At 39.2% G+C, this 15,315-nt stretch overlaps 1 protein-coding gene across 4 annotated transcripts in view; it reads right to left on the bottom strand.

Moving 5' to 3' along the window:
- Window positions 1-302: 302 nt before the first annotated feature.
- STIL (STIL centriolar assembly protein) overlaps window positions 303-15,315 on the bottom strand; it is a 32,606-nt gene continuing 17,593 nt past the window's right edge. For all 4 annotated transcript variants that reach the window (XM_048859804.2, XM_048859805.2, XM_048859807.2 and 1 more), the window contains 7 exons: window positions 14,756-14,870; window positions 11,599-12,684; window positions 9,890-10,055; window positions 8,761-8,986; window positions 5,372-5,564; window positions 4,355-4,611; window positions 303-2,025 (listed from right to left, as the gene is read on the bottom strand). In XM_048859804.2, coding sequence (XP_048715761.2) covers window positions 1,206-2,025; window positions 4,355-4,611; window positions 5,372-5,564; window positions 8,761-8,986; window positions 9,890-10,055; window positions 11,599-12,684; window positions 14,756-14,870 — 2,863 coding nt within the window. In that variant the 3' untranslated portion in view covers window positions 303-1,205. The remainder of the gene's footprint in view (window positions 2,026-4,354; window positions 4,612-5,371; window positions 5,565-8,760; window positions 8,987-9,889; window positions 10,056-11,598; window positions 12,685-14,755; window positions 14,871-15,315) is intronic.

Below are 15,315 nucleotides of genomic sequence, written 5' to 3'. Positions count from 1 at the left end.
CAGTACACAAAATGCCATTTTCTGTTATATTTAAGATTGTAAGTAATTTAGTAAGTGATGCTAGTGACAACAGCAAAAATACTGAACCAACCTCCCCCACCCACCAAAAAAACCCCAACAACTAAAACCTCATTACAGAAATGGACCAAGTGAGAATGAATAATTTATTACAGATTCATGAACTCAACGAATGTATAAATCTTATAGGATTATAAAAAAAGGTTATTTCAAAGTAATGCACTCCAGAGCATTGATGACAGGTTAATTTACAAATTAACATAGAAGAACAAAAAGTAAACAAGTTAGTTTGCTTGTCTTTATTGAACTCAGAGTTGTTAAAAAGTTTGAACCATGTGAAACAGCATACTTGCAATGTTACTCAAGGTTAGTCACTCGTTTAACAGTTAACTGTGATTGCTAGATTGTAAGTGTTTTAACAAGGATTAACCACCACATCAAACATAAATAAGCAACAGATCAATAGGCCAGTTTTGTATCTTATGGATTTGCTTAGCCTTTTATGATTAACATGTACTTTTCAAATAAATAGAAGACACTCATTGAGAAGAAAAAAAAAATCATTAAGTGCTAATTTTACTGATGTCCTTGTTAGGTTTTCATGATACATTTAATATCTATTATATGTGCAATTGTGGCTGAATTTTAAATAATTTTATACTAATTAAAATCAAGGTTATGCTTTTCCACATACAGTAACCTGCCACATGCTTGGGTAGACTTTAAAGTCAGTAAGTTCATTCTATTTGAGTTTAAACTCCCACCCACACATTATACCCTACAGCTCAGTGTTGGCATAAAATGTATAAAAATGTCAATGATGCTTAAAAAAATGAAATTGAAAAGTTAAGAAACAGGCATAGTTAAAAATATATTGGAGCACAGCTTACGTCCAGACTATTCTGAATTGATTGACCTTTTGGATATTAAAGATGTATCCAAATTGTAAACAAAAAAGTACATATGTACTTTAAAAATCTGTCAGACAAATCCTGGTCAGCTGAGCACCTGGCGGACCAGCACTGTATCACGTACTCAGTTTTGTTAGTCATTTGTTGCCAAGAAAGCTAAGTGACCTATGAAGGCAACATAATCATTGGCTTCTTCTAATCTTGTTCAACCTTGAGAAGGCTTCAAATCCAAGAAATGCTGGTTGCCAGTCCCCCCCCAAAAAAAAAAAAAAAGGTTCAGAACAACTTTGGCAACTGTCTGAGGTGTTTTACATCAAGAAAGGTACCAACTGAACTCATGCTGTCTGTCTGATTTAATGTCTCCAGGGTGGGAGTTTGTAGATTTTCAGGGAAGAGACGAACATTTCCTAGGTTCTCCCTGTCCGGTTGCTGAGTGAACTCTACTTTCCCAGCTACAAGTTTGGGTTTTGGCTTTAAATCCTTCAGAATCTGCTGTGAGTTCTCATGAGGTTGATGTAGTATTTTTGGAGGAAAGACCTCATTTGTAATATTTCTCAACACAGGACCATCGGATTCTGACAAAGAATAACTTCCAGTTGACTCCTTGTAAGGTTTCTGGTTAATGGATAATTTTTCACAAAATTCTTTCCCGAAGTTAAAGCCCTCCGACATTGGCTTAAAGTTAGTCTCTAACACATCTTCACACTTGCCAATACTAGAGATGCTGCAGTTCTGAGTTTGCAGCTCCTCTTCATCTTCACTATTGTCACTACTTTGTAGGAGCCCATATCTTTTCATATACTTCTTGGTTGCAAAGGACATATTGTTTGGTGAAATTAAGCTAAGACCCATCATGCTCTTGTCCATGTTTGTATGCAAGAGGTTTTGGAAAGATGAATCTTCAGGGGTTTTTTCACTTGCGTGACTGAGAGAAAGCTGCGTCAGTTGACTTTCACTTAGATATTTGAGTGCTATTGCATTTGCTTCCATACTCAGATCAACTCCATTGGGAGTTAACCCACTCATGCCGACATTAACAAATGACATGTAGTTTAGTCCAGGGACCACTGCTTCAGGATTTATGCAGGCCAATACGCTAAAACACAAAGCACCGAAAATTAAGTTAATTTAGCTTTATACCGTGTGAATGTTCCATGGTCATTTCAGAATACCAACACAGTGAAGCGTATTCCCCACCTCTTAACCCACCCCAAATATCTGGCTTTTAAGCAGGCTATTTGTTCACATAATTAACACACACCTCACATAGGAAGATTGTGCGTCTTACCTAATAGTATCTGCATTACAGAAAAAGATCCACGAGTGGATTGAGAAGAATCATCCCTGATCCAATGCTGATCACAACTTCGGTAGTGTCACATGGCGACAGGAAGCCTCAGGGAGGCTTTAGGGCTTTGTAAGTTAAGACCAACAGTTCAATATACCACCCAGAAACTAATTATTAATAGTTAATTGATCTCTGCCCAGAGATGCAATGTGTCCTAGTGGTTAGAGCACTGGCCTAGGACTCAGAAGACCTCGGTTCTATTCCTAGCTTGGTCACTGACCTGCTGGGTGACCTAGGACAAGTTATAGCACTTCTGTGCCTCAGTTTCCCCACCTATAAAATGGGGATCACATTGGACTCTTTAGTGATTGCTTTGAGATCTACTGGTGAAAAGTGCTATGTGAGAGCTGGCTATTATTTATATACGGCTATGTAGCCCAATATTTTTATCCAGATGGAAGACAGCCTCTCTTGTGAGCCCAATAACTGGTTAAGGATTGCTTTTTTGTCTTCATGTCAAAATAATACCAGGCCATCTAGAGATTTTTCCAACATCCCTTTTCAGGCTTTTGGAAATGGGTAAGTTTTAAGAGACTTTTATTGTTATTCGGAAGGATATAGTTTTCAAGACCTCTTTCAGTCTGTGAAGGAAATTCACTCTTTCCTGTCCTTGTTCCACTAAACTCTTGTAATGTCTAATTATAAAAATACACACAGTCAAGACAAGCTCCAAGATACTGGTGCTCATTACTTCATCTATTACAGGCTACATGCGTCCGATTAATAAATCCAGTTTCCCCAATATCAAGAGACTAAAAGGCATCTACCCATGTACTCCAGCGAAAGACGGACTTGAGGAAAATTTTTGGCTCAAAAAAAAATAGACCACTAAAAAACAAGCAAGAGGGACTTTGTTCTTAGCTTGTTCCCTACTGTGTTGCAGACAATTGTGAAAGAAGGTCTCTTTGGTCAGCCACAAAGATGACAGAAGGAGGGGAGGATTTTTTTTTTTTTTTTTTTTTAAGAGGTATATCAAGAAAGGAGACCTCTAGTTTGTTTTATAGTTTCACCCCTATTAGCATGTTAACGGAACATATTAATAGAACACAAGCTTGAGAGTGATGGTGGGGAAAGTTTGATACAGCCAGTAATACAGGCCGTCTTAAATTTTGGTAAAAAGCACCTGCTGCAACGCAAGTTAGAACAATTCTCAGACTTTTTCCTACTGGGGATAAGTTCTTGAGACAGACATCTCCCCCCTGCCTGCCTGATGCTATACCTCCTTTGCAGCAGCCAGAACTCTTCGTTTACATGAATCAAGAAACACGGTCTCACTAAAGATGCATCAAGATGAAAACAAAGCTTGCTTTAAGTGCAGCTGGGTTGGCTCCTTGGTAACCTTTATTTTCCCACCCTCCATTTTTAATCTATGCCCTCTCCATGGGTTTAGGCCTGGACCTCTTCTCACTGCCTCCAGTTCCCCACTGCTCTAAGCTCTCCACGTCTCTTTATTGATTGGTTCTGTCCTCATCTCATGTGTTTGCTGTCCCTCCAGTTTTGGTCTCATGCACAAGTCTGATGACAACTAAACTTACACCAGTGAAACACAAGACAAAGAAGGGCTCGAAACAGCCAGACAGCATACAGAGATGCTTGATTTTATTTTAAAAGTTTCATTGGTTAAGAAAGCCTCTAGCAGTCCTCAGAGTTTTGCACTGGGATACACCTAGCAGCAAACACCACTCCTTAAAGAACAATATGGTTGTTTAACCTGTGAGAGCAGGAACTCCGTGGTTTAGCTAGATGCACTCCCCAACGCAAGTTTGAGAACTGCCTTTAATTTTTCTTATTTTTAAAAATAAAGAAAAGAAAAAGGACTATCCTGTATCTAGTGCCTGTGTACATATCTGGATGGAGTCCAGCCTTTCCCATCATTCTCTTCTAACAGCCTTAGTAGTGCCTAGCATGAACTAGACTGAAAAGATCAGACTAAGCGTGTGTTCCCTGTGGACAAGTATCAAAAACGTGGTCCTGGAGGTGATGCATTAGGCCCTTTCTGCATCACTTCTTGCCCACTTTTGGTCCCTATTAGTCTTTCTATCTGAAAGAGAACGAGCAGTGAAGGCTAACACTTTACCTGGCATTCTCTACTTTGTATGCATTTTTCTTCATTTTGTCAGGAGATTCAATTTTCACTCCAAGGTTCCTTAATTGCTTAAGGGTTGCACTAATCACGCAATCTTTATCTGTCAGGCCTGGGTCAGATACTGAACTCCTTTCTTTTGGGTTATTTATATTCCGACATGTGGTACCATCATTGCCGACCATTGTTTGTTTTGTAGATGGATAACCACTTTCTTCAGAGGGTGACTTTAAGAAGTGATTTACTTGACCCTACATAGGGAAAAAAGCATAAGCACATGTGGACCAACTAGTCAAAGTCACAGGAACTTAACACAACAGGATTCTGTAGTAAACTCCTTTGTCATCTATGGCATATTTACTCCAAATCAAACTATCTTACAGCTAGATATGAAAAACTTATTCTGACAAACAAACCAAGTTAACTCTTGGTATCACTAAACGTTGTGTATTACTTGTTGTGCAAAAATAAAATACAACATTTATGCATAGAAGGGAGTGAATGGCAGAATGAGTATTTAAACCTCCACAAAAAGGAAGTCACAAGCTTGCCTCTCTTTTGCACCACAGAAAACATGGAGAAGAGCTGAGATGCATGTGACAACCATACACAGTTTCAGCCATGTGAAAGCCAAAGTAGTGTATTGCACGGAGCCTATTCTGGTTATGAGAAACACACTATGAAGGACAACGAGGAGTCCTTGTGGCACCTTAGAGGCTAACAAATTTATTTGGGCATAAGCTTTCATGGGCTAGAACCCACTTCATCAGATGCATGGAGTAATATTTTCCACTCCATGCATCTGATGAAGTGGGTTCTAGCCCATGAAAGCTTATGCCCAAATAAATTTGTTAGCCTCTAAGGTGCCACAAGGACTCCTCGTTGTTTTTGCTGATACAGACTAACATGGCTACCACTCTGAAACCTGTCACTCTGAATGACAAGTGGCAAATAATTGTAAGATATGAAAGACTGCCAGATATTAAAGTGTTTGTTTTAAAATGCTGTTACCAATATATCCTGGTAAAACTTTTGATCATCGGATGGGTGGCTAGGCAGTGATGGACCAGCATGCTCAGTTTTTGGTTCATTTGGTGCCACCATGTGGTTGTTAGCCCCTTCTGTGGGTCCTGTCTGTAAATACATGCTAGCGCTTTCTTCCAACAGTGAATTCGGAACACATGTTGGGGAAACTGGCTCATTTCTGAAGGAGACAGAACAATGAGTTAATACACCATTTATTTTTTACCTTGTTTGAAAGTAATTTATGAATCTAAATCTTGGAAAATTCTCTCTCTCAATTTCTCTTAATGTTCTCCAAGATGTTGAAAGATTGGAGTGGGTGCAGTAAAGAGCTACAAAAATGATTCAGGGGCTGGAAAAAAGTGCCTTACAGAGAGGCTGCAGGAGCTCAGTTTAGCTGGTCAAAAAGAACATCAAGAGCTGACTTGATTACAGTATACAAGTACCTTCATAAGGAGGGATATACTGGTTACTAATCTACCAAAAAGAAGAAGAGCACAAGAACCAACAGATAGAAAGTAAAGCAAGACAACTTAAAACTGAAAATAAAGGCACAATTTCTTTAAACAGCGAAGGTGATTAACAATTTGAACAAGACACCAAGGGAAGTGGTGGTTTCTTTGTCTCTTGAAGTCTTTACTCCTGGGGGAATTCTGCCCCCCAAATTAAAAATTCTGCACATATTTTAAAATTCTGCAAAATTCCACATATTTTATTTGTCAAAACACCACAATATAATCATGCTGGTTTCAATTATTTTGGTAATTTATTTAAACTACAGTACAATAGATGGAGAATGGGAGCTGGCTTAACAGTAACGTAGCTAGGTTTGACACTTTATTTCTAGTTATTAATCAACAAATATATGCAGCCATATGCTCTGTGTTACATCATAAGCAACTAAAGAGCAAGTGAAGGCTGGGGAATGAAACTCACAATTTATATTGGCTACTGAGCCGCTCCAGAAAGGTCAGTAGCAAAGAGTTCATGGAGCACATTTTGATAGGAATGTTCAGTACAAAAATTTAGACCAGGTCTAATCACAAAAGCACCATAAGCATTTATAAGGCCACTGTCCTTTACATTGCCAGAGTGATGTAAAGGAGCCTTAAAACTTTTACACCTGTTTTATACTCCCGTGGGGAATTCACAAAGAAAATGGGAACAATTCACTAAGCAGGCAGGCTGCTACATTCTGTTCTGCCTGACGGGACAGAGCCTGCCCCACTCCTCAGAAACACCCCAAAGCCCTGCCCCTCCACACCAAATACGCTTCAATAATGAGCAAGAGGGACAGAGTCTCTCTCTCACGACTTCCCAGCCTTCCTCTCCCCGGCAGTGATTTATGTCTCTACCGGCTGCTCCAGGTACCTGAACTGACCTGCCTGCAATGCCAGGGAGGGGAACGTGGACTGCTCTTGCGGCTTCCCTTTGCTTCCCTGTCAGAAGCCATTTTTCTCCGGAGAAGCAAAGATAGCTGCGGGGGACACGAATTCTGTGCACGCGCAGTGATGAAGGATTCCCTCAGGAGTAAGTCTTCAAAACAAGACTGAATGCTTGTCTGATATACTTTCATTATGACGACATTGTGTTGCCTGTGTTACACAGGAGATCAGACTAGATGAACGAATGATGTCCCCTCTGGCCTTAATCTGTTTCACTTGCTGCATCAGAGTTTTCAAAACATCAGCAATTTTTTGCTTCTTCAAAGCCCTTGGGACTTTTTTGTTTTGCTTTTTAGTTCAACATGAAGTCATTTTAACACTAATATTAGTAACAAGAATTGTTACTATGTTTTACTGTAAACACATACCGATATTTTCACATACTATAGTTTTAAAGAAAATATCAACCTGGCTGAACGGATGGCATGTTCACAGTGCTATGCACTCAGCTGGTTTCTACAATAAGATAAGTGAAGTCCAGACTGAAAAATTTCACTGTTACTGACATGAATAGGAGCTTCAGGAAAGAATCTGATTCCAAGTCTTCACACATCAGAAAGGCAGATATGCCAGAGTGAACTATCACAGGGCATGGGGAAACTACTGTATCTGGGTGTTATCTACAAATGTGTAACAGTTGAGGCTAGAAGGAACGATAATGCTGGGGTCCCAGATAGATCTCTGTGTGACCCCCAGAAACAAACATGAACGATAGCGAAAATATCGGAACCCAAACCAATCAACAGTGCATGTTGAAAGAGATAAGATTTAAATCATGTGCTGTGCCAGATAGTCAATGCAGGTTATCAATTACTGCAAGGAGAAGCAATTCATTATCCCCAGCAAAAACAAACAGGTAAAACCCAGTGCTACTGTGCATTCTTCCTATGAAGAATTCATCAAAGTACTTCACGTGTATAAAGCCAAGTTAGAGTTCTCTCTAAAACAAGCCATGTTAGAAAAGGACTGACTTAACCAATGCTCACATTTAACTAAAACTACATGCATATACTACTTCCCTAATTCTAATTCAGAGCCCCAAGTTAGTTTTAAATGTAAAGAAATCCATAGTTTATCAATTTAATGACTACTCTTTTTCTAGTATGACTATTTTTAGACATCTAATTTAATCTGACCTGAATGGTCTTTCTTCACTTAGCTTTTTACATCTGTGAAATGTACTGGATCAGAATTTTATATTTATGTAGCTATCTGAAAATGAAAACACTTGATTCTTTATCAAGGGAAAAGACTGAGAATATCTATGCATGGAAAACTAATCTCATTCTAATACAAGAAGCGCTTTGAGTTAAATTTTCTTAACATCATTGTAAAATTGTGAATGGAGGTTTAAAAGTAATCAAAATGGCTTATTCTGGTGCCACATTAATAGATTCTATATTTTGACTTAGTACAGTGAGAACACAAGGGAAAAAAAGAAAGTCAGTGATTAGGTGTGAAACATAGAAGAATCCAGGGAGATACTCAGGTCATATGACCTTCAACCCTTTAGTCCTGGGGATAAATCAGCCCCAGAGAACCATAAGCAATTTTAACGCTGGCAGCGCAGAGCTCATGTAGGAAAATGATAAGCAAGTATAGCAGTGTTTCCCCTGGTGATTTAAGGGGAGGATGAGAATATTGCTTGGAAGATCTCTGCAATTTTTTAAAAAAAGTTACCTAAAGGGCTTTTGCTGCCACCAGAGGTGCCTGACTGCCAAGGGCAACTATATTTGGTACGCCTGCACAAATGATTTTGTAGACAGGGGATTAAAGGCAAAAGGAGGAAGGAATTATACACAACATTTAATTAAGTCAGATGCCAACTGACGAAGTTCTGTAAGAAAGTCAGTCACTTCTACATGACATTACTTTAAACAGTAAACAAGTACTATCAAACCACAAACAACATTTTTCAAATAAAATATTTACCTGAGTCCAGTCTGGTTAGTTCCTTCTTCTACAAGATGGCTACTTTCTACAAAGCTGGGTATGTCAACAGCCTTTAATGAGGAGGCAATACTTGTATTACTTGTATCTTGCTCAGTGTTCATAGAAATGCTTATATCTTCTTTAGATATTTCAGTGTCCTCTTGTTTAACTGGACACACAGAGTCGTCTTGCTTTTCATGTGGTGCGTTCCAAAATAAGCTAGCACCTAGCAGATGAAAATTAATGCAGTTTGTGATTTTAACAGTTTTGAAAAGGTCATTTGGTTTTCAAATACATTTATTCTCTACAGTTACAGAAACTAAAGCCATTGCTGTGTTTGGTTTTATTTTCTCTAGTTTTATTTTGCTTTTGGTTTTAAAATGACAAGTTCTAAAACACTGTTCGGAAAAAAAAATCTGAGAAACTTGCCTTTAGTTAATGAAATAACTGCCAAAATTAACATTGTTACTTTATGTACAACAGCAAATAATGCTGTGTTTTATTTAACAAACAAAATGACTAGATAGAGGTATACAAGACTAATTATATTCCTAAATTCATTTTGAAGAAAGGGATGTGCCCATCTCCCCCTCCAAACCAGCCACAACCTTGTAATAAAGGTTAATAGGACCAGATACATTAGTTTATGGCCTACTGGCTTCAGTTGTGTGACTCTCTGACATTAAAGGGAGTTAATTTTCCCCCGAAGACAGATATGACATCAGTACTTAGCATATAGTATTGGAGAAAAATGGAGAACCTTAAAGTTGTCCTGGATAAATATTTGATAGTACGCCATACAGCATTCAAACTATTACACCTAAAGCAAGAGTAGGTACACGTATAGAGAAAGGGACCAAAGTTTTTGTGACCGAGTCACGGGTTGAACGCATAGCCTTCATTCCCTTGTCAAGGCCGACTCCTGTCTGACCTTGCATGACAATTCCCAAAGGACAGGCCTGATTTTCTGAGGTGCTTAGCCTCTAACAACGGATTGACTATGACTAGATGGGTGGGTGCTCAGCACTTCTGAAAATCAGGCCCAAGAGAGAGGTCTAAGCAATATTAAGAACAGGTTTATATCATTGTCATTCTGAAAAGGAATTTAAAAAAAAAAAGGGGGGGTTACCTGTGCTTACAGCAATGCTCACACTTTTTCTCATGTGTAAACCTTGGGAAGACTGTGTTTCCATGGCAACAAATTCCAACTGCTTCTCAGACGGTAGGGCATTGTTACCTATAGTCGTTTTCGTAGAACAAGGCTGTAGAGTTTGTGCTTCCAACAAACGCTGGATCTGGAACAGTTATCAGGAGAGTATCACTTGCATGGCAAGTATAATAAACTCAGGACACTAGCTGACAGTGAGTTACCATACTAGACTTTCATTTTTGAAGATCTGGATTCAAATTCTGATTATGTTGCAATACAAGACAAGTTTAATGGTATTTTAATTACCATCAGAGAGTTTGGCATGATTTAAAGGGTCTGTTTTCAGCTTGGAATAGCAGGCAAATGAAGGTCATGCTGGAAGAACTACACCAAAAAGCTTTCATGCACCTATTTCCACTATCCCTTTGGTGCACCTCCCCCCTTTCCTGGAGAAAAACATTGTTTAGGTTGCAAAGCTAAGTACACGAAAGCTTGGAAAGGCCAGATTTACCCCCTTCTGCATCCATCCTGTTCACTGAAGGAGGCCAGGGTACTGTGGAAAAACAGTACATGATCATGTAATTAAATACGGTGTCATAATGCATATGCATAATGCATAAGGGGGCAGACTTAAGGTTTCATGGGCAACCAAAAATCTAGCATCAACCTTGGAGGGCTTACCTTTGCAACCTAAATAATATTATTTCAATGTCATTTCCTAGTTTTTTCTTAAAACAGACAAAAAACAGATAAGTTCTGTTATTGCTACAGTCCTTCCACTTTCCTCTTGCATCATCTATTGGGTTTGAACCCTGAAGCTTCAATTTGACACTTGAACTACACTAGCTCGCAGAAGGAGAAGGCTATCATCCTGGAGGCCAGGCTGAGGGAGAGAATGGGCCATTGGTCCCTCATGCTGAGTCCATGGTGGGGGAAAGGGGTGTAATCAGGAGGTGGAGGAGGAAGGGAACCTGGCTTGGCTCCACCTTCTATTACTACAACTGCTCCGGAAGCAGCCTGGCTCTTTAGAATGATCTTGTTCAGCTACCATTTTGGGAGGCTGACAATTTTCCAGAGGAATGCAAGTGACAGAAGGGAAATGACCACTTAATTTATCCTGAATGGAATTCCATAGGACAACCAAAAGAAAAGCACAAGTCCAACCCCAGTGCTTTGACCCTGCTGAATTTCAATGGCATGTTGCAAACAATGGAGATATTCATGCTTCTCAAAAAAAGGTCACACAAGTCTGTTGTAAGCTATTAAGTTATGGTAGATGAAAACACATTAGATTGCACTGTGCTTTCACCATATATTTATATTAATTCCAAACTAGTTCATGGCTCATTAAACTGTGCAGTTAGCTGTCTCTACCCACCCAGAAAGTAATATCCTAGGAATACTAAACAGATTGCTGAAAGCAGAGCAAATATTTACCTGCGTTACTTGACTGTAATTCCAAAATAATTGAATGAGAAAAATCAAATCACTTTCAATTTTCTTTAACAGAGACCAATCATCAGCAGAGCTGCCTACTTAGAGAATTGGGTCCCAATTTGACAGGATCCCTTCTTCCAACAAAAAGATAGCTATAACCAAGTTATTTCATTAGGGTTATTTTTAGAAAATATTTACCAGAGAGTGTATTTATCAGTAAGAGGGCAGAGGAGAAAGCCTCCCAAACAAACCTGAGCTTGAAGTAATTTCAGTTGCCTGTCTTGTTCTGTAAGAATCCTGTAAGCATCTGGAGATAATCCCATCATTCCATTATCTGATCCCATTTTGGGGGCAGGTGCATATGTGCATGCTGAATGTGCTGCACCAGACTGAAGATGGCAAGGGCTTGGATGTGAAGCAAGTCTTGATCCAGGTGATAAGCTGCTACCAAGGGAAGAACAATTCCCCATTTTCCCATTGTACCCATGAGTTACAGAACTAGTTGGGGTATGTATTGGACTACAGCAAATATTTGGACAAGTGACATTTTGATGGAAAACTGAATATGTGCTCTCTTGAGGAACATCAGATTGGATTTCCGCATGATTGGTGCCCATTTTAACCAGTCCTTGCCAACCATTTGTTGAACTGTATTGGATATGTCCATGAAGCTGACAACTACAGACACTGGCAGGACAGCAAGATGGCACTTGAGGGACAGGCACCTGCAGTTCTGTTGGTCTTCTTGAGTTCTGGGGTGAAAAAGCAAAGTTGTACTGGAGAGGCTGTGTGGCACCAGGAGGCTGCTTGGAATTAGATGTTGAGGGTCTCCTTGCTGGAGGTTCCCCTTTTCTTTGTGTGGCTCCATCAGGACTAGATACAAGTCTTTCAGATGGCATCCTGGGTTGATGCACAGATGTATCAGGAGAGGGCCCACTGCGAGGTGTTGAAGGGGAAGGGGATGATGAAGAGGAAGAAGATCCAGAACTCTTTCTTGTTTGAAGGCCAACTCTCCTACAATTAGACTGTTGCTGGAGTGGCAGCTGCTTTCCTCTGCTAGGTTTTAAAGTTGGAATGATCTGGTTTAATTGGCTCGGTAACCTTCTCAATGAAGAATGTCTAGTGTGGGTGCTGAAGCTTTGTTTATGGCTATCAGAGCATTGATTTTGGTAAAATGGTCCTGTTGAATAGGTCTTTTTTTTATTAGGCTGAGGTACCAGCAGTGGTTGATTTTTGTTATTCATGGTCTCCATAGGCTGAGACATTGGTTTCGGTTCTATGAAACTGCCATCAAAGACAAGGGAGAGTTCAGGAACTGAAGGATGGATCTTAGTAACCTGGATAGGAGACAGTTATAAGAGCGAAGTCAAGCTAGCTTAGGAACCATCATGTCACCTTATCCGATCTACATGAAGCACAACTTCTCTGCCACTCCTAGCCAAAATAAATATGGGACAGATAAAAATGTTGCTTTTGGTCAATAAGACTTCTTCCCCACCCGCTCAAGGTATTATTAACATACGCAATAGGGAGCCAAGAGTGGGAAGATAGGAATCATGTAAAAGCCCTGTTTTGAGGCAAAATTTCAGCCATTAAGGAGGCCCGGATGTTGTGTCTAACAGAGTCAGTGTGTTACTCCGGGGGCTGGGTGTTTGGGAGAGAAACAGCTGCAAGACTGCTCAAGTAGCGTGGTCCTTCCCTTTCAGGATGGAGTGTGCCCTTCACAGTATTCCCAGCCCAGGCAGCTAAAAAATCCCTAGAGTGGGGAATTTAAGTAAGTGTACTTAAGTCTAGAATGACTAGGTATTTCCTGATTTCTGGGTATTTCTTTAAGTTTATAAAATGCACCTATTCAAAAGGTTTAGGAACACAGAATAGAATTTAGAACAAAAACAATCCTGTTAACAGGGGATGACTAAGGGGAGCGTTATATCTTCCCACCCAGAAATGTACTGTTTAGTCAGTTTTTCTGCTGCCTCTCCCCTTGCCAAAGAGGAGAAGATACTGCTGTTCCCTAACAACTCTAGGGCAAATATGGTTCAGCTGGCTTTATCCTGCAGGTTATAAAAGACTGCAGGTTCAAGCCTAACACTAGAGTTTCTAGTTTCTATTCACGAGTGCTAATGCATTTTACAGTTTTTCATCAGAAGGAACTTTATTACCAGCAATAAGGATTAGACTGAATTTGGAGTCAAGATTCTTGGGTCCTCCAGTTCTGCTACCAAGTAGATAGCTTAGAAAAAAAACACTCATGTCTACCTCCCCAAAAGGTGTGGTGAAACTTTGTTTATCAAAGCATTTTGAGATCAGATACCAAGGCCAGAAGGCAACACTGCGATCATCTAGTCTGACGTGTATAACAGGCCATAGAACTTCCCAAAATAATTCCTAGAGCACATCTGTTTACCCTTTTAAAAAAATTGTACAACATTAGCTTTCCTCCAGAACTTCCCCCAGTGCTCCAAGACTTATTGAAAATCAACATTAATGGTCCAGCGAGCTCCTCAGTTTGCCTCCAACAGTTTTAAAAGAGCTGGTTATCTGGACTTGCCGATTTAAAATATCTAACTTTAGCTTCTTTAACCTCCAGAGCTACTAGCGGAATGGAAAGTGCATTACCACAATAGGATGAGATTATATCATCTGTTTTCCCTCCCAAACACAGAACAGAAACATTTATTGAACACTTCTGCCTTTTTTGCATTGTTATAGAGAATTCTACCATTTCTATCTAGTAATGGTACAATACCATTGTCGGGATTCTTTTGTATATTTAAAAAAAACAAAAAAACCACACACCCCCAAAAACCCCTCTTTACTATTCTTAACTTTGCTGGCCATAAATTTCTCCTGGTCTCCCTTTGTTTCCCTTATTTTCTCCAATTCCTAACTTTGGATTTATATTCATAACTATCAACTTCCCCTTTCTTCAATTATTTTTCAGTTATCTTCATTCTCCTTTAAATCAGGTTGGTTTTTGAAACAGAATGGTCTTCTTCCTCATTTGTGTGATTGTGACTTTTGGGGCATCTTGTAAGATGTTCTTACATGATTCTCAATTACTATTCACATTTTTCTGATTAAGTTTTTTCTCCAGCTGATCTGGCTCATAATTGTTTTCAGCTTTGTGAAACTGTCCCTAGTAAAGTACCAAGTTTATATATCACTGGTCTGGACTTGATTGCATTTGTATTGTACAAGTAGAATAAAGTCATGATCACTTAAACCAAATCTATCATTAATTTTTAGTTCTCTGATCACTTCCTCTTTATCTGTTAGAAGTATAATACATCTGTCAAATACAGAATTCCCCTGTTTTCCCTACCACACTTTTTGAGTTAGGAAATAGTCATCTATAGCGTTTATAAATTCCCAGGATGAGAGGCAGTATAGAAAAACTGAAGTTACCTTTTGACTCACTGGATGAGGACTTGGAATTGGTCTTGGAGATAAATCTTCATCTTCCACACCTGAGTCATGATCACTTACTGACAATTTGCTGGGGGAGGAGCCTCGAGGAGAACTAAAAAAAAAAAAAAAAGACCTTTTTGTAACTTTTCTATTTTAGAATGATACGCTTGACAGAGTGCATTAATCCTAACAACATTATCTATTTCTCACTTGTGGTCCATACCAGGAGATCTACAGAGCAGTACTGTTACCAGTTTGGAAGAACCACTGATAAACATCTCTCTCCTGACTGGCTAGGAAGTGTCAGATGGTAAAAAGATCTACAGATCACAAAAAAATGTGGAAAAAATAATTATCCCTTTCTGGATTATCATCCAGTTTTTAGTCAAAGAATCTTTGACAGATACAAGTATTTCACATGACATTTTAAGCTAAGCCACTGATTTATCAGGCCCACTGTAAGATACTGATAGGGAAGGAAGAGTTGAGGAAAAAATACATATACATAATATAGCTTTAAGCAGAATAAAAGGCCATCTTATTGTTAGAGACTAGCT

Source organism: Caretta caretta, chromosome 8, assembly GCF_965140235.1.
Source record: "Caretta caretta isolate rCarCar2 chromosome 8, rCarCar1.hap1, whole genome shotgun sequence".
Lineage (NCBI taxonomy): Eukaryota > Metazoa > Chordata > Testudines > Cheloniidae > Caretta > Caretta caretta.
Note: the sequence above shows the minus strand (reverse complement) of the source record. Positions and strands in the feature narration are given on the sequence as shown.